General features: G+C 32.9%; 1 protein-coding gene across 8 annotated transcripts in view; it reads right to left on the reverse strand.

Moving 5' to 3' along the window:
- The window catches only part of SENP6 (SUMO specific peptidase 6), a 106,238-nt gene that overhangs the window by 48,109 nt on the left and 37,687 nt on the right, over nt 1–20,442 (reverse strand). For 3 of the 8 annotated variants that reach the window (XM_082474170.1, XM_082474167.1, XM_082474171.1), the window contains exons 6-7: nt 16,088–16,108; nt 6,185–6,255 (exon numbers count right to left, since the gene is read on the reverse strand). The exons of 1 other annotated variant lie outside the window; for it this stretch is intronic. In XM_082474170.1, coding sequence (XP_082330296.1) covers nt 6,185–6,255; nt 16,088–16,108 — 92 coding nt within the window. The remainder of the gene's footprint in view (nt 1–6,184; nt 6,256–16,087; nt 16,109–20,442) is intronic. 4 more of the 8 variants (XM_082474168.1, XM_082474169.1, XM_082474172.1 and 1 more) reach the window with 4 other exon arrangements.

A 20,442-nucleotide genomic window follows, 5' to 3' on the forward strand; every position in this document is an offset into this window, starting at 1 on the left:
TTATCGTCTGTCAAAAGAGAAAGACTAATTAGAAAAACAGCTGGTCTTCTCCATCATGTAGCTGTTACTATGACTGGTTTTCAGTATACAATAAAACGGCAGTCATATATCACATTCTCATTACAACCTCCTTAAAAATCACTTTTGTCTATGCTAAATGTGATAAACAGGCAAAGGAGACAACAGGCAGACGTGAATAAAAGAAGAAATCCAAATGGCCACTGAACACATAAAATGCTTCATCAGTCAGTAATGAGGAAATTAAAAAAAAAAACCAAATACTACTTCCCTATCAGCCTGGCAAAGCCTGAAGGATGGTTATATCTAATGTTGCTGAGGAGCATACGAGAAAACAGGCACACTCAGATCCTGCTTGCTGGGAGCTGACACCCTTTACAGAAAGCATTTTGGCAGTAATACAGCAAAAGTCTTTAAAATGTGCATAAACTTCGTCCTTATAATTTTATTTCTAGGGATTTGATCTAAGGAAATAATAGATAAAACACATAATATGAGCTAAATTATTAATAATATATATAATATCAAAACATTAAGAACCTAAATTATGGTACAGAAATATAGTGGGTCACTATGCATTCACGAAAAAAATGACCACAGAGACTTGGCTATATTAACTTGTAAAGTCCACTATATATAAATTCATCTATTTGATTCTTAAACTTCCTTTAATTGTGTTTTTCATTCTGGTTTTCCTCTGACATTCCAATGTCTTTTAATGAGAGTATAGAAACCGGATAATAACATAACAAAGTCAAGAAGCAAGTTACAGAACAGTAAACATAGTATAAACGCATTAAAAAAAAAAAAAAAGGGTATATATGCATAGAAGTCTAGCAAGTTATATGTTAAGGTACCAGAAGAAGATACCCTGACTGGTTAAGAGTGAGGGGATATTTTTCTTCTGCACATGAGTTAAATAGTGCTAAGTCAGGTGATTTAGGTTGAAATCATAATGTAATTACATTAAGAATACAATTAAATATTCACTCAGAGACAGTATATAACGTCTATTAATTCTCTGACAAGAATACAAAGAACAACAACAAAAAAAAAGAATACAAAGAACAGACTGGAAAACAAAAAGGAAGTTTAAGAAACAAAAGAAAGAATAGAGAAAAAAATAAGAGATCTTAATTTATAGTTATATGTTGTTATTTTACATGCTTAGAAAAAATATAAAAAGAACACCAAACAAAAAAGCAATAGGATATCTGATCTGTCCAAAAATTATACTTAATAGTTTACAAGCTTTAATTTAATCCTAGAGAACTGCTTGTCAATGCTTGTTAACTTAGTGCTAATAAATGGCTATAATTCATATTAAGTGCCTCTTAAATGCAAAATAAAGGAGAAAAACAATAATAAAGGAAGTTAATTTAAGTGTGAAGAACTATAAAAAGACAGTGATTTCTTTTTAGGAGAAAATTATTCCAGGTGATATGCCAGTAACTACTGATCCTGGGGTTTGAAATCTCACCATTTTAAAAACTATCTCCAAAGGAAATCCTAAAATAAAATGCAATCTTTGTGCAACAATATATGTAATACTGTCACAGCACTGTCATTCATACTATACCCAAGTATACGTGTACCTACCTAACACAAAAGCAGCTATAGTTTACAAGTTAAGTATACCAATATCCCTTTCCCAAAGTTTACAAATATTACCTGTCCACATGATATGTATGTGTATATATATATATATTTTGGGTTGGCCAAAAAGTTCGTTCGTTTTCCCCATACGATTCCTCTAGTAGCGCTTAGTTGTCTCTAAATTCATTTGAAACAATTTCATTAGATTCTGTTGTGACAGTTGTTATATCAGTGTGCATTAAAAAAAAAACTTAATCAAAATTGGTGAATTTTTGTGTAGCCATTTTAATATTGAAGATGGAAGAAAAAAGCAACATTTTTGGCACATTATGCTTTATTATTTCAAGAAAGGTTAAAAACGCAAATGAAACGCAAAAAAAAAGATTTGTGCAATGTATGGAGAAGGTGCTGCGATTGACTGAATGTGTCAAAAGTGGTTTGTGAAGTTTCGTGCTGGAGATTTCTCGCTGGACGATGCTCCACGGTCGGGTAGACCAGTTGAAGTTGACAGCGATCAAATCGAGACATTAACTGAGAACAATCAACATTATACCAAGCGGGAGATAGCCTACGTACTCAAAATATACAAATCAAGAGTGGAAAATCACTGGCACCAGCTTGGTTATGTTAATTGCTTTGATGTTTGGGATCCACAGAAGTTAAACGGAAGAAACCTTGAGCATATTTCTGCATATGGCTCTCTTCTGAAATGTAACGAAAACGTTCCATTTTTAAAACAAATTGTGACGGGCTATGAAAAGTGGATACTGTACACTAATGTGGAACGAAAGAGATCGTGGGGCAAGCAAAATGAACCACCACCAACCACACCAAAGGCAGGTCTTCATCCAAAGAAGGTGATGTTGTGTATATGGCGGGATTGGAAGGGAGTCCTCTATTATGGGCTCCTTCCGGAAAACCAAACGATTAATTCTAACAAGTACTGCTCCCAGTTAGACCAACTGAAAGCAGCACTCGACGACAAGCATCCGGAATTACTCAACAGAAAACGCATGATCTTCCATCAGGATAACGCAAGATCGCATGTTCCTCTGATGACCAGGCAAAAGCTGTTACAGTTTGGCTGGGAAGTTCTGATTCATCCGCCGTATTCACCAGACATTGCACCTTTGTATTTACATTTATTTCGGCCTTTACAAAATTCTCTCTCTTTTTTTTAATTTATTTATTTATTTATGGCTGTGTTGGGTCTTCGTTTCTGCGCGAGGGCCTTCTCTAGTTGCGGCGAGTGGGGGCCACTCTTCATCGCGGTGCGTGGGCCTCTCACTATCGCGGCCTCTCTTGTTGCGGAGCACAGGCTCCAGACGCGCAGGCTCAGTAATTGTGGCTCACAGGCCCAGTTGCTCCGCGGCATGTGGGATCTTCCCAGACCAGGGCCCAAACCCGTGTCCCCTGTATTGGCAGGCAGACTCTCAACCACTGCACCACCAGGGAAGCCCTACAAGATTCTCTTAATGGAAAAAATTTCCAATCTCTGGACGAATGTAAAAGACAACTGGTACAGTTCTTTGTTCGAAAAGATAAAAAGTTTTGGGAATGTGGAATTATGAAGTTGCCTGAAAAATGGCAGAAGGTAGTGGAACAAAAGGGTGAATAAATTGTTCAATAAAGTTCTTGGTGAAAATGAAAAATGTGTCTTTTATTTTTGCTTAAAAACCAAAGAAACTTTTTGGCCAACCCTATATATATATATATATATATATATATATATATATATATATACACACACACACACACACACACACACACACATATAGATATATACACATATATATATAACGTATATATGTTATATATATGTATATGTGTGTATATATGTGTGTGTATATATATATATATACATATGTAAGTATGTATTTACACACACACTTTATTATGAGTCCACAGGCATAAACTGAATAAGTAAATAAAGGAGACGGTACAGCTCTTTCCTACAAAAGAATTTCAATTAATAAATGTAAAAGAAATGAAGAAAACAGAAAATTACCATTAGATAAACACCAAGTAATAACTGTTGCCAGCAAGATCCACCAAGAGATGCAAAATCAGTGGGTGCAATTTTGAGGAAAAAGAGGGTATCTGCATAGTGTTAGAGTATCTCTCCCAAGATCTTTATTAAGTACAAAGGGAAAAAAAATAATTTTACAGTGGAGAAACCCAGCAGAAACCACCTAACCAAGATATCACGTTTAACATCACCAGCAGTAAGACAAATCAACATCATACAACCCCTGATATAATGTGTAGAAAAAGACACAACATCACTTTCATGAAAGTCTTGCCAAAAATGCATAGCCTCAATCTAATCATAAGATAACATCATACAAACTTCCAAACAGAAAGGTATTCTATGAAGTAACTGTCCATTACTCTTCAAAATTGTCAAGGAAACTTAGGAGATGTGACAAACAAATGCAATGTAAGATCCCAAACTAGATCTTAGAACAGAAAAAAGTTACCAGTGAAAAACTGGTGAAATGAGAGCAAGGTCTGTTGCTTAGTTAAGAATGTTATACCGATGCCAATTTCTTAGTTTTGTAAATGTACCGTGATTGTAACATGTTAACATTAGGAGCAGCTGGGTAAAGGGTAAATGAGTCCTATTTTAGTAACTTTTCAGTAGTCTAAAATGATTTCAAAATAAAAAGTTTTTCTTAAAAAAAGGTTATTCTTATCTACTTAATGAATGTTATTGAATAAACAAAAAATTTTTCAAAAAAGTCTGGGGCTGATTGGTTATCTAAAACCATATAATGGGCCAAATCACTTAACTTACTGAAATGCATCTGTGTAAGGGGAATGATAATAGTACCTATTGTGCAGTTCTTCCCTGAGGATTAGGAGTAAGTTTCTTTCTGATCTAAGGAGAAAATAGTAAAGCACAGTGGTTAAGAGAATCCATGGCCTTTAGCATTAAATAGACCCGGATTCCAATACTAGTCTGTGTCCTTGAGCAAGTTGTGTAATCCCTCCGAGCCTCAATTTCCTCCTCTGTACAAAATGTAGGTAAAGTTGAATTTAGCTTATTGACATCTTGGGTAGGGAGCCACGATAAAAACAAATAATGAATGTAAAGCATCTGAAGCATCTGACTCAGCATCTAGGGCAGATTAAGAATTCAATAAAAGTTTAAGGTATGAATGTTAAAGAGGCTAGTCATTATTACTACACCTAATAAACTCAGTGAACAGAACTATGCATTGCGAAGTATAATAATTCACATTCATAACTGCAAAGTTGTTAAGAAAGGATGAAGCTAAGTTTGGAATATTCTCTTTATAAAATAGGATATGTTCAATATATGCATAAAAGATTTTCACCCAAACTAGAAGAAGAATATAGGTGCTTCAAAAAAAGAAGAAAAAAAAAACTGTTGGCAGTCAGGAAAACCTAGCTGCTATCTATCTATCTATCTATCTATCTATCTATCTATCTATCTATCTATCTATCTATTTATGCAGCGCCGGGTCTTAGTTGCAGCATGCAGGATCTTTAGTTGTGGCACGCGGACTTCTTAGTTGCGGCACGTGGACTCTTAGTTGTGGCATGTAAACTCTTTAGTTGTGGCATGCATGTGGGATCTAGTTCCGTGACCAGGGATCGAACCCGGGCCCCTGCACTGGGAGCGCGGAGTCTTACCCACTGGAGCTGCTTAAAATCATTAGATTTTGGATAACAAGAGTCCCTAGTGCTATTTAAATAAGCAAAGGCCTATGGGATTAAGAGATACAAACTACTATTCATAAAATATACAAGCAACAAGGATATATTCCATAGCACAGGGAATTACAGCCATTATCTTGTAATAACTTAATAAAGAATAACCTGTACAAATACTGAATCACAATGCTGTACATCTGAAACTAATATAATATTGTAAATCAACTATAATTTTTTTAAAAAATCAAAAAATGAATAAATAAACAAGCAAAGGCCTGGGACAAACAAGATGGACACACAGATTAAGAATCTGTATTCTAGATAATGAACATCAATTTGATGGTGAAACATTTTTCATAAATGCTATCTGCTCTTATTTTATTTTTGCTTAATATATCACTGTATTAAAAAGTATTTCAATGCAAATATAAACTTCTACTTACAATAATTTTCCAACATCTACTATTAGCACAGTTTTACCAGGTATGGACTCTTTTTAATTCAGTGCCTAATGTATTCTAAATTTTAGGATCAAAACCATTTTAATCAAGAAAATCACATAATGGAAGATTATAACAAAGTGCAACAAAACACAATTTTGAAGCTATAACCCATCTAGAGTTAATATTTGGATCCTGAGTTTAACAACAATGCTAATATAATCAAAAAGATGTTCAACTATAATCACCTGAATGTGCACTCCTTGAATCATTCCCCAATGATTTCAGGTCACAATTATAACAAATTCTCAAATCAGTTATAAAAAAATGGGTCTATATATTTCTATTATACCTGGGACTATTCTAAAACTGGTACCATACTCCTATTCGACCTTTCTTACAACTACTCAAAACCCTTCACGGGTGTAACAAAAAAACTGCACACTTACCACCACCTTGGGGCCGACTTAACCTTACAGGATTACTTTCAAATTTTTGGACATGAGGTGGGTATTCTTTCCTAGAAAAGGAAATTTATATAGTTTCAGTCTAAAAGAAAAAAATATTTTTAAAATGAAAAAGTAGAGGGAATACTTAAAATATGTTTATCAAAAGCAAATCATAGCTTGTTTGTCATATAAAAAGTGGTACTATAAAATAGTAACACTATATTACCCAAATATAGTAAACCTTAATGCACTATAAGATCCCTAAGGGCAGTGACTATATTTTATTTAAACTGTCAATCTATGAAAGCTGACAGCAGGCAGTCTTTCAAACAAATGTTTAATAAATAAATACAAGTATTCGTCCTTTCAAAGTAGTCACTTTGGAAAGTTATATATTTATTCCCCCAATACACAAAACTTTAGAATTTTTCTTTTGGAACTGCCTTCATAATCTGTTAAAAAAAACTTTTAAAAAACTCCTAATATTTCAATGTCACATGCATTTTTGGAATAAAAAAAGTTAGTCAGCTTATAATAAATACTCAACTTGCCCAATTTTGCTGTAAATGTTTCTAGTTGTTTAAAGATCAATGAATAAAGAGTGAATAAGATCTTGTCCTTGAGGATAATTCCAAAAGCAGTACAAAAAATGTTATGTACAAAACTAGAAATCATGAAATAAGTATTTTAGTCTTATAATATGACTACATTATGGGGGTATAATTATACTTTAAAAAATATATTACATTGTCAGACTTCACACTTAACCAATTTTCAGAATTCTGAACAGGAATCCTTAGTAAATAAGGATCCTAAAACACTACAGAAGTCCAAATATACACTAGTTTGGGAGAAAAGCAAAAAACCTATAGCTAATTGTGGGATAAAAGCATTAAAGAAGGAGGTTTGCAAAAAACGCAATAAACCAGGGAGCTACAATAGCTACCTTCCCATCCTAAACAAAAGCTTCTAAAAATATTTCCATTTTATTTAACAGGGGAATTAAAGGAGGTTATTCTGTTATATGTAAACGCATTCACCCGAGTGATCAATACTTATCACAGGGCAATATAATTAATTAAATTAATTAATTAAACAAAAATCCTAAAGGAATTTTCCTGTAAGGATTTCATATTCTTACACTGTAAAAGTCAGAGCACCTAAATTGAAAACAAAACATGAAAATGACACAAGAAGAAACTAATAAGAGTAGTGACAGGAGTGTGTCTGTGACAGCGGTTAGCAAATAGTGAGCATGATCATGTGCCAGGTACTGTTCTAAGTGCTTTGTATCTATTAATTACTTTAATCGTCACAATAACCTTACAAAGTATATACTATTGTTAGCACTTTACAGATGAGGAAACTGAGGCACAATGAGGTTAATTAACTTGCCCATGGTCACACAACTATTAAATACCAACACCAGAATCTGAATCTTGGCAACCTGCATCAATATTGATGAGTAATGGTGTTTTCACCATTTCAATTATTATTACTGAGCAGCATTTGGTACAACTAATTTCCATACTGTCAAAATTTTAAGATTCGTGAGGATATGAGTTGTGAAGATGAGAATTTGCCTTAGAGATAGTGGTACTAGTGTTAGTAAAAATAAGGTAGGTTTTCAGCTCCTAACTACATTAAGCTTTAAATAAAATGCATGTTTTTATATACCACACATGCTCCCACTAAAAATGATATAACATAGTCTTATCTTTAAAACAAACAATTTTTTAATCTCTAATTTTTATAACTCTACACTGGAAAAGTAAAGATACCAACTCTAAAATGCAACCGAGTCAATAAATCTGAAGCAAAATATGATGATGCAATTATATTAGACTACAAAACCTCTATGCATTATATATTTTTAAAATAGTGGACAACAGAAACAGTAGGTATTCTTAAATACTAAGGATTATCAACAAGCAAAACAATTTGACAGAGTGGCCACAAAATCTGAAATACATATTTTGGATTTTTGTCTGCTTAATTACTTACTCTGGGGTATGCTATAAACACAGGTTTATTCAGTAATAACTGGCATAAATCATTGGAGACAACATATCATAGATGTGCAGGGATTTCTGAAAATGCTGCAGTAATTCACGCTGCTCTTTGCTGTTTGACACAGTGCACTGAACCATGCACCGCTGATGAGGAACAAACAATGCACCGAATATATCATGTAACATCCATGACCTATCATGTATTGTAATGTAATGTTAAAAATTATGTATATTTGCCAACATTTCCAAACCTTATGGCCATTCTGTACCCAGTATTTACTACATCTTTCCCTATACAGACAGAGCAGATTGTTTTAAAAAATGTATTGTAATGAGTAAATTACAGAAATAAAAGCATACCTTAAGTTTAATACAAGAATTCAAGAATTTCAGAATAAAAGTAGTATTTGTTTAATAAGAGAATTAAAAGAACTTTCTAGCTATAATCTTGTGTTCTTTAAAACTTAGTTTTTAAAAGAAACTTCGTTAGGTGATCAAAAATGAAATTTCATGTTAATTTCTTAATTTGAGAGTTCCATCACTCTACAGACACTAAAATTTCAAACTCCAAACTAGTATGATGCTTAAGGCTAGAATTTAATTTCCCGGTGGATTTTCTTTCCTACCTCAAACCAAGCAGAAACAGAGAAGTGTCCCTATCTTCTGTCTTCTACCAAGCGGGAGCATTTTTTTTTGCTTCTGAGGGTTTGTGTTCTGTATAGAAGTTTTAGAGAAAACCTCACTTCATGGACCCAACGTTTTTACAAGCTGCATAAAATGAACTGGAGAGCTTTTTTTTTCCTTCTGTGCAGACCTCTTTAAATAACATCAGAATCCTTATTAAAGGTTAGACAGGCTTCAGACCCGTAAGTCTTTTTTTTTTTTTTAATAAATTTTATTTTAGAATAATTTTAGATTTGCTGAAGACTTGAAAAGACAATTCAGAATCCTCTTATATCTCTTACCCAGTTTTTCTTAACGTTAACACCTTCATTACCCTCATACATATGTCAAAAAAGGAAATCAACATTTGTACACTGCTATTAACTACATGCCAGGCTTTATTTGAACTTCACCAGCTATTCCACTAATATCCTTTGTTTGTTCCACAATCCAATCTAGGATCCACCGCATTTAGTCATCATGTCTCCTTAGTCTCTTTTTTGTTTCCCAGACTGTTTTGTTTCCCACTGTTTTTCATGACCTTGACACTTTGGAAGAGACTGGTTAGTTATTTTGTAGAATGCCCCACAATGTGGGTTTGTCTGATGTTTTTCTCATGATTAGACTGAGGTTGTAGGTTTGGTGGACAGTGCCCATCTCATCACATCATATCAGGGGTTACATGGTATCAATGATTTACATCACTAGTGAGGTTACCTTGATCATCTGGCTAAAGTAGTGTTTGCCAGGTTTCTCCACTCCAAAGTTATTTTCCCTTTCGACATTCTATTTGGAAGCAAGTCCAATCAGCCCAGCCCACAAGAGGGGCAGGGGTAGTTAAACTCTACTTCCTGAAGAGGGAACTACCTACACATATTATTTGGAATCCTTCTGTATAAACACTTGTCAATTTCCCCCAATTCATTTTATGCAGCTTATAAAAACCCTAGGATAGTTCAATAAATAAATCACTTATTCAATCATTTATACCAGTATGACTCATGGATATTTATTTTATACATTAGGTTATAATCCAATTGTTTCAGTTTTGGCCCTTGGGAGCTCTTTCAGTTGGTTCCTGTGTTCCTTTCATGTGAACTCATTCTTTTTTTAAAAAATTCTGATAAAACATACATAAAATTTACAGAAATATGGAATGCTTTGCCAATCTGCATGTCGTCCTTATACAAGGGCCATGAAAATCTCTGTATTGTTCCAATTTTAGTATATGTGCTGCTGAAGCAAGTACCCCTTTGTTTTCTGAATACCTGTTTGGATTCTGATACTACAAGATACTCTATGATCATTTTGTGTTTTCCCTAACCCATCCCTAGAATCAGCCGTTTCCCCATGTTCCTTTTATTAGAGTGGTATTAGAAACCAGGATCTGAGTGCTGCTATTTTTTTTTTTTAAGTTGGTTTTGAAACTCATTTTATAAATCGTTCCATTGCTCTAACTGATCTCAAAAGATGTAAATTCCTATAAAATAAATTAAATGTGTTCATTTTTCATGAAAATGCATTATTCCAAATTCATGTTTAAACTGTAATCTAATTTTTGAAGAGATGTATTAAAATCTCCCGAAGTTGTACTCTAACCAAGAACTTCTTGCATTTTAGATATTTTAGGGGAGCTTTATACAGTTCGTTGTTATACTCTCGCAGAGTGTCTCCATTATAAAATGTGCTCCGTTATACTATTTAGTGCTTCTAATCCTTAATTCTATCTCATTTGTTGCTAAAATTCTACTCATGCTTTCCTTCTGTTTGCATTTCTTTTGACTCTAAGAGCCAAGAGACCCCTTTACTTACAAATTGTTATTTTATAAATATCTGATTCTGGTAAACAACATGATATAGCTGGGTTTAATTCAACCAGTTTGTCTCTTATTAAATATATTTGACCTGATCACAATCATTATTGCAGCTGATAAACTCCATGCTTTCCTTTCATCGTACTGTATTAGTTGTTTTCTATATTTCTATTTGTTTATTTTCACTCTTTTCCCCTATTTTTACTGATTTGCACAATTACCTTTCATTTGTTTTTCCTCCCCTGGTTAATTTAACAAATAGTTACCTTCCTTCTCTCAACCCTTATTCCAATTGCATATTTTGTTCATTAACATGTTCTCAAGATTCCAACTATTTCCTCAAACAAGATATTCTCCTGCATCATCCCTAAGGGGATAAGATCTTTAAAATCCTTTTACTTACCCATCCTACCCCATTCAGTCCCGCTTCCAAAAAAAGAGGCCTTAAGATACCTTTTACTTCTGCCTTTCTACCTCTCCAATTCCTAGATTTTGCTGAGATAGTTTTGAATAGTCACAGATTATTACTGTTTTTCTTTTGTCGCATATCTCTATTTGGTAAGTAAAACACGCTTAGCCTTAATTGAATGCCACTGACTTAAGTTTTTAATTGTGCCAAATTATAAATCATATAGAAAAGATTTTTTGTTTGTAATCTCAAAGATTTATCAGGTAATAACACTTGGCTACCTAAAATGCCCTGAAAGCTTCTAGGGAGTGCACCACATAAAACCCAAACTCTTCAGATCATCTTACAGAAAGCCTCTGATGCTGTAGGGGCCCTAGCTGACCTTAAGCAAACCCACCCCGCAGTCCTCCTTCCTGTCCTTTGACCATGCCGGAGTCACTCCAGCGTTAGTATCTCAGCACCACCTCTTCCCTGTGAGGAAACGCCGTCTCTATGACCACTGCATATGGCTGACTCTTCATCAGTCCTTGCTTAAACGTTAGCTTCACAGCTGAGTGCCTCTCTGAGCATCTAAAGAAACCGTACTGTCACTCTATACCACATCGTCCAATTATACTTTGTTACATAGAACTTATTTTTTGGTGTTTTACTTGTTCATTATCAATTATTGCCCATCAAAATGTAAACTACAGGAGAGCAGAGATCTTGTTTGTTTTGTTCGTCACTGTATCCTTATACCTAGAACACAGCAGGCACTTGATAAATATTTGGAAGTAATAAATGTGTATAACTAAGAGGCAGTACGTAATTAGAAGTGTATTTATCAGGTCAAATAATTGTACAATCATGCTGAACAAGGGTGGTAATGTCAAAACTGAACCATTGGCCACCATGCAGAGCCACCAAAAAGTAATTTAAAATATTAGTCTATGTGCAAATACCATAATTCAGGCACTGTAAACTACACATTTATTGATTAGACAGGTTAGCTGGAAACTGAATATACTTGGATTCTCTAGTCTGTTTACCGTTCTACTTTCTAGACTTTTTTCCAATGTTTCCATATCCAATCACTGTTTTTCTTCACAGTATGCTTTATTATGTGGCAAGACATGTCATTCTTCTCTTCCCCCACTTATTTCTTCTTTTTATAAAGTAAGTCTCTTACTCTTCTCAAATATTTACTCTCCTAAATCAACTTTAGAATCAATTGGTCAAATTTCCTAAAATAACAAAGTCACCAAGATTTCTGACTAAAACTGCATTAAGTTTATTTTAAGGAGCACTGATTATCAAATAACCAAACAGGAACCTAATATATGCCTCAGATCAGGTTCCTTAGATATATTTATAAAGGATCTACACATCATTAATTTTATTACTGAGTATTTAATTTTAGTTGCTACTGTGAATGAAATTTTGGTCTTTCCAATATATACTGCAATTGATCAGAGTGAATAAAAAATTATTAATATTATTAGTCTTGTAGTCTATCATCTTGCTATACTCTTATTATATCTAAGGTTTCAGATGACTCTCATAATTCTAAGGAAGGCAGTACCATCTGAATATAATTTTATTTTCAGATACCTTGAGACACCAATTTATAATACTAATATAAATTGGTACCACCTGTCTGCAAAACAATTTCGCAATACCTATCAAGAGCATTAAGAACATCTGTAACCTAGCCCCACAAAGAATCCTTTCCCAGAGATTTATCTTAAGAGATGCACTTAGAGATTTACATACAAAGTTGTTCATCAATGTGTCATATACCAGGGGTCCCCAATCCCTGGGCTGTGGACCCCTACCGGTCCACGGCCTGTTGGGAACTGGGCCGCACAGCAGGAGGTGACGGCAGGTGAGCGAGCGAAGCTTCATGTGCCGCTCCCCATCGCTCCCCATCGCTCGCACTACCGCCTGAACCATCCCCCGCCACCACTTCCATGGAAAGATTGTCTTCCATGAAACCGGTCCCTGGTACCAAAAAGGCTGGGGACCGCTGTCATATACAACGGTGAAAGACAACAAGAAATAGACTAATGGGTAAATAAATTATGTATATCTGCAGGACAAGCTATTATGTAATCATTACAAATTATTCTTAGAAGCCAACTTAACAGGGAAAAAGGCTAGGACATACTGTTAGGTGAAAACTCAGAATATGCAGCTGTACTTTTATTATGACTGCATGTATTAGATATATTTAAAAGTACACAGGAAAAAGAATATTGGAAAGAAACGCAGAAAGATCCTAATGATGTAATTTTCGATTATAAGAGCTTTTTAAAAATTATAAAATCTTTCATTGTAATACTTGTCTTTTCAAACACCCCCTTTAAGTAAACATTTCTAGTATTTCATATATGTCTTTTATTGTATTCTTTTCACCTTTGTATCTTTTTGTTGTTTCAAAATTCTCTACGATACGCACATACTATTTATAATAAAAATATTTTAAAAAATTTTAAATTTGAAAATTACTATGTGCTTCAGTTTCATAACAGGTCAACTTTTATCCTCTTTATCTAAGGAGAAAAAAAAAAGTTCTAATACCAGATTAAATATTCTAGGTTGCTGGTGCTACCACATACACTATATTCACAACCCAACTGTCCAAGAGTCAGAAAAGAATTCAAGTCATTCAAGTTGTCAAAGTCACCCACAACAAAGAAAAATGGCAGCAAATTTTTTAAGTTTGCAAGCTCTGGACCTTAATATCGTTGTTTAATTTTTATTCCAGCTTGGTTTTAAACCTAAAATATACCTCATTGTGCCCAGTATACAGTACAAAGGGAAAAAACCTGGAAAAGATTAACCTTCCACAACTACCTAACTTTTGTTTATTAGATAAACCATCCTCTTTTAAAGAAATCATTTAGTTCAGAGATTTACAGTCCTTCATGTGTTAAGGGATAAAGATAAAAGATTTTCTATTACTTTTCAAAGGTCAGAAAAAAAGATGTGGCTTTGTTCATAAGGGAGGAAAAATGGCTTACATAAAAAAAATTTACAAAGTAAAATCTACTGACACAAAAGTTCTTCTCAGTTTATCTCTGACAAAGATAAAATAATTTTAGGTAAGATTCTAAAGGATTAATGGGCTAAATTGAACCTAACAGTAACTAAGCTGCTGAATAAAGCACTCCAGTGTATTCATCATAACATATTTTATAAATAGCTGCTGCTTCACGCCTAGCCCCTGGCGGTAACGTTGGTACAAAAAGACAAAGAATTTCAGCACCTATTATTACAGAAATTTCAAACTTTACAGTGTATATGTCAGTTTCAAATAATTATCTCACAACAGAACAAATCTCTGTTCTTCACAAGTCTCCTTTAAAATTGGACAAATATCATTATCCCCATTTTAGAGTAAGTTATGTGCCTACTGGTAATGCTGGTTACTTAATTCTACATCTCTGACTTCTATTCCAGTATTATTCCAACAGGAATACAAGCTACAAGAGAGTAGGGATTTTTGTCTGCTCCTAGAAGAGTGCCTGGCACATAGAGTCATTGAAATATTTGCTGAATGTATCAATGAATAAATTTCCACAACAGAAATATGCATAAGAAGCCAAAACAGTAGAAAACAATCAGTATAAACCCACCAAGGCTATTATGAGAAAGAGAATAATCTAAGACCTTTATACTATTCTGATAATATAACAGTGCCTATATTTTATCTACTAGCACATAAAGGAAAGAATCTGTTTATTTCTATAAAACAACAGTCTGGTTCACGTGTGACTGTACAGTTATTTAATGTATATTCTTTAGCAATTTTATTAAAAACATCTTATTAATGATCTTCTCCCCAAAATATAGTCACTTATGAATTAAAAATTCAAAAGATATAATAAAATGACTCATCTATGTCTGATAAGAAATAGTAATTTACTCAAAGAGAAAAAGAGACACAATAGAAAAATAATTTTTCTTTCCCAGGAGGAAGGTAGTAAAATATCTGCACAACCCATTCATTTAAACCATGTAAGAAGTGTGAAGTATTTCAGAATTATAAAATATGCCTAAATCTTTTGCTGACAGGATCATCTTTAGTTCAGAAACTTGGTGTTCATGAAGTAAGATGGAATATATAGCATTCTATAAAATACTGCAAGCTGTCCTCTTTGCCTCCTCTATACCTTTAAACCAAATTATAGTCAAAGTTACATAATTAAATAAAATTATAGAATGTCCCTTCTTTTGACCATCACCAATGATATGAAAGTACTGGTTTAAAACAAGGGCTGTTTACCTGTTTTGGGAGGGGAGAATTCATAAAAGGTTCTTGAGACTCATGGAAGCAAGAAAAAAAGATATGCACATGCAAAAAAATTTCCACATACATACATTGAGGAGAGGAGCTATTCTTATGGGCATCTGATTTAGAACAACTACAATCATTTCACTATTCTAAGAAATATGTGTTCTTAAAAACTTGTTTCCATGTTATTTACATTATTCAACAATTCTGCTAAAGGATGATGTGTTTGCCAGTGTTATTACAAAGGGAACAAAGAGTGATCATAAAATTCTGTCACAAATTTTTGATGTTTAGAGTTTTAACTCCAAGCTTAAGGTATTCTACTTCTATTTTTCCTCTCACTCTACTAAAGTATAAAACAAAAATATTACCACTAAAATACAAGAAATACTTAAATTAAGTAACTGAAAACAATTTTACTACTAAGATCCTGAAATATTCTATTTTTAAAATGAAAGTAGTTATAGATCAGTATAAATATATAATAATCATTCATGGAAAATATATATATATATATATATATATATATATATATATATTGAGAATTGTGGTGAAATATTACCCACATAAGTCAAGTATCATGTTGTGCTCTTAATGTTTCCTTTTTATTAAAATAATTAATAAACTTAACGATGAACTCTTAATTCAATGGACATTTTTCAAAGCATATAAATAATCTGGTATTTTACTGCTGTATCCATGCTCTAATTTCATCAATATTGAGCTTACCTTTCCTTTTGGTCCAGACTGCTTAAAACATGAAAAAGAAAAAAAATGTAAGAGGCAAGACCTCATTTTTGATATATCATTGTAGTTTTAGTAAATGCAGTCAATAAGGCAAAACTCTGTGATTAATTTGTTTTTAAACACATTATATATATGTTATATACTAGTGTTTTGAATCTTGTCAGATATGTAAATTGGCTTTCAATTTTTGTCAGTACAGAAAATAATTTATATCTAAACATATTTAAAGAATAAAAATGTACAAAGATTGAAAAATTCTTGAAAGAGCTTTATTTAACCATCCAACATTTGAGGATATATGTTATTTTAGAGTGGTTAAAGAAATTGTCTTCAAGGAACAATACAGTTTCCTAAAAGTTATAAAATTTTTAGAGGTCCCAATCCCATTATCAGGCGTGATTAAAGTCATCCCTCGGTTATCTGCACAGGATTGGTTCTAGGACCCAAGGCAGATACCAAAATAGTGGGTGCTCAAGTCCCTTATATAAAAGGGTATAGTATTTGTATATAACCTAAGCACATCCTCCCATATACTGCAAATCATCTCTAGATTACTTATAATACCTAATACAATGTAAATGCTATGTAAACACTTGCGAGTACCAGCAAATTCAAGTTTTGCTTTTTGGAACTTTCTGGAATTTTTTCCTTGGATTTTTTTTTTTTTTTTTTTATCTGTGCTTGGTTGAATCCACAGATGTGGAACCCCCAAATACAGAAGTCTGACCGTATTTGCTTCTGAGTAAGAAAAAAAATTTTTTTAAGGCTGAAACTTTTGCACAAAAGCCTTAGATTAAATACAAATACAGTACACGGTTTGGGACACAAGAAAAGTCCTGGGACTTAAAATCATGGCCTCTAACCAAAAGTCCAATGTATAAAAGGTCCACCCTTCTCCGCAATTCATAGAAAATCTAAAAAGCTATCAATATCAAGTACTCAAGGGCAAAATTATAAAACCCTCAATTTAGAATAAGATTCACATCCTAGAATTATTCCTATTACAAAAGAAACTAAATATTCAGAACTGTAAGCAAAACATAGTTCACAGAAATCCCTGAGTCTCCAAATTAACTCTTATATTCCTATCATGTGAAGCACACAATAAAATATCAATTTAATCCTAGCAAATTAAGAAAAAATAATATGGTAAGTTGGTTTTACATAAATAACATTGAAAAGAAACACATTTAAAAAAAATTTTAATAGTAAGGAAAAGAATTATTATAAACTTACACAGATACCACATTTGAAATTTTACTTCTGCTATTTAAAAAATGGGATAATCTGTATAAAATAAATTTATGTTGGACAAATGAACATAAAATTAAATTGAAACAAAATACAAACATAAAAGTTTAAATATAGTCTGTCTATTCTTATATACTTATTTCTTACGGTATAATATTTCCAGGAAAAGTAAAATAAAAACCAAAAGTTAGACGTTAATACCTAATTTAGCCATTTCCAACCCTACACACTGTTGTGCTCAAGAAGTGAGAAGAGTTTACAACTCTCTTGTTTTTATTCTTTAAACTCACCTGTTGAGAATAAAAGAGGTAGAAGACAGAGTAGAAGTAGAAGAAACAGGTTTGGTTCTTTCCAATAAACCAAGGGAGTCAGGAAGAAAACAAAAGCAAAAAATATATACACCATCCTCATTTCTCTTGTCCTTCAGAAAAATGCACTTACTGTATCTAATTTATACATTATGGTAATTCTCCAATACTCCTCAGTATGTGTTTATTACCAAAGCCCTGCCCTAGAAGAGTTTATATATTAAAAAAAAAAAGAAGAAGAAGAAAGAAAAAAGCTTTTTAAAAATGAGATGGGAAGCCATTATCAGTAATGTAGGACTTCGTAAAAATGTCGACTTCCATTCTTTTTGGACTATTTCTGCTCTTAAAATTTAAAAAAAGGAAAGAAAAAAGATAGACTGATTGATTCTGGTATCCATGACCTGATTTTGGACTTCAAAAATTCTTTCAAAGTGGTGCTTTTCATTAATAATTAAATCTTGCTTATTCCAGGAGCCCATTTTCCCACTTTTGGATTATATATGCTTTTGTAGACATTCATTTGCCCCTATGGTCCTTTTAAGTCTTTCTACCTATCCTTAATAAAAAAACAAAACAAAACAAAAAGTGAAAATGTAAATAAAACATAACCCAGTAAATGTGCTCTTTTTCCAAGTGCGGTTAAAGTTAGGAGTGGAGATGGTATAGTTATAACAATTTTTAACTTTCTGCATTTCATTTCTTCCATACTAATACTATCCTCCTCCATCACTGCTAGTATATAAAAAAATCTATCTTTTAAATATGAATTAAATTAACATTTGGAATAGCAGTAAGAAAACTGATTGCAATCATAATATTCTCCAAATAGCAGCTAATCTGATCTGATACGTTAACAATCTTCATTCATTTCTTTTAGATTAAAAACGTGTGATATACTTGTTCCCATATCTTACAAATTATTCAAAATGCAGGTCTGATTCACTTAAGAGACAAGTTATACCACTCACCCCAGGAGTAATGGATTATGTGTGTGGATTACCAACTGGCGGCATTTTCTTTAATAATTTCAAATTAAGAGTTGAGAACATAAGAAAAATTAGGAGAAACTAAAAGCCAGTGTGCTCATCCTCATCTGAGGCCTGACAATTGTGCCAACACTACACTAATTAAAACCAAAAGTTCGGTAGCAATCATCTCAGGTGAAGGCTCTTTTCATGCCTTTGAAGATGTGGTTCCTAATGCATGGAGTGTTCTCTTTTAGCTAAAACACTCAAAAGCTTCTTTAATACTTCCTTTGTGAATTCCTCACTGCTCCCTTCTCTGTAAACAGTACTACACATACTTTGTATATCTCTACACTGCACTCACCAGGTAATCATTTGTTTACTTGTCTTTCTGTCCTTTACCCTAACCACACTTGAGCTTCAAGGCAAATACTGTCATATTCATCTTTGACTACTTTGTACCTATGCCTGGTATGTAGCATAAAATCAATCAATATTTTTGAAGGAAGAAAACTGGAAAAACTCTCAATGACTGGTATTTGAACTTCAACATCTTTTTAACGACAGTCACACTGCAGCAGGACTAAGAAATGTTTATTTTATAAGAGACAAACATAAGTAGAATCTGTTTTCCTTAATGGACTGTTTCTTTAAGTACAAATTAAATTAGGGGTGTGTGTGTGTAAGAAACAGTATTTTACTAGTAAATACCACTTCCTATTAACAGAATCTAATCTTTTATACAGATGAGCAATGATACACATGGCAAGGTATAAGATGTGCCAGGACCTAGAATAAAACAAAACACAAACCAATTCCCAAACTGGAATCAGTTTTTTAACATTACCAGTAAAGAAAGGAGGGATGGGGAGAATAAAGCATAGTGTAAATAATTCTAAACTGGTAGATAACTTCTAAACCAATAATAATTTTGGTTGTAGAACATATCACTTGATTATAAATCAGTACTTCAACTTCGACCACATTTTCAGAATAGCAAGTAGACAGATCCTTCTTAGCGATGAATTCTATCGATGTGCTCAGTGTGTGAGAAACTGTGTGTCTATCCTTCTTCCCTCCCGCTAATTACTCTCCTTTTATTGTTTGTTCTCATGTTTGTGCCACATGTAGGCCAGAAAGCTTGATTTGTAAGGCAAGCCCATTTTGTGGTATGTATAGTAATTTCTCCATCTTTTCAGTTGATTTTCTGAAATATGTCAAAACTATGAAAAATAATATATTTAAGCAAAGGAAAGGTTTTCTTATTGTCCTAAAGTATGAGAATGATTTAAGGTACTTAAGTTGAAAATCTCTGTTACAGCAAATCTACATAAATAGCAAATACAGCAAGGGTAAGAGTCAGGACACATTTTCTGAATGAGTAGCATTCTAGATCAACATTTTAAAAAATGAAGAACAACATCTAGCATATATTAAAAAAAAAATCTTTAAATTTTGCTAGTTATAAAAATTCTATGCAACTATTCAAACTGCAAGAAATAAAGAGATAAATTATTTTTCTAATTGTTGGAGCCTAAGAATTTCTTGGTCAACTGAAACTGACCAAGAACTGAAATTCAACTGAAATTTCATAACCATCCAAAAATGGTTATGAAAAACCTCAAAAGCATTTAAAAACACCAAGCATTACACTGTTACGTTCATTATTTCAAGATTCAAGTAGTACTTTCATGATCAATGAGAACATTCAAATTTATGAAAACACAAAAATTTCTCAAACATTTAAAACTAATAATGTGATTTACTTTGATGCTATGAAATCTTATAAACCTTACAAAGAAAGGTAATAACT

This window comes from Balaenoptera physalus (genome assembly GCF_965194825.1).
Source record: "Balaenoptera physalus genome assembly, chromosome: 9".
In the NCBI taxonomy this organism is placed as follows: Eukaryota; Metazoa; Chordata; class Mammalia; order Artiodactyla; family Balaenopteridae; genus Balaenoptera; species Balaenoptera physalus.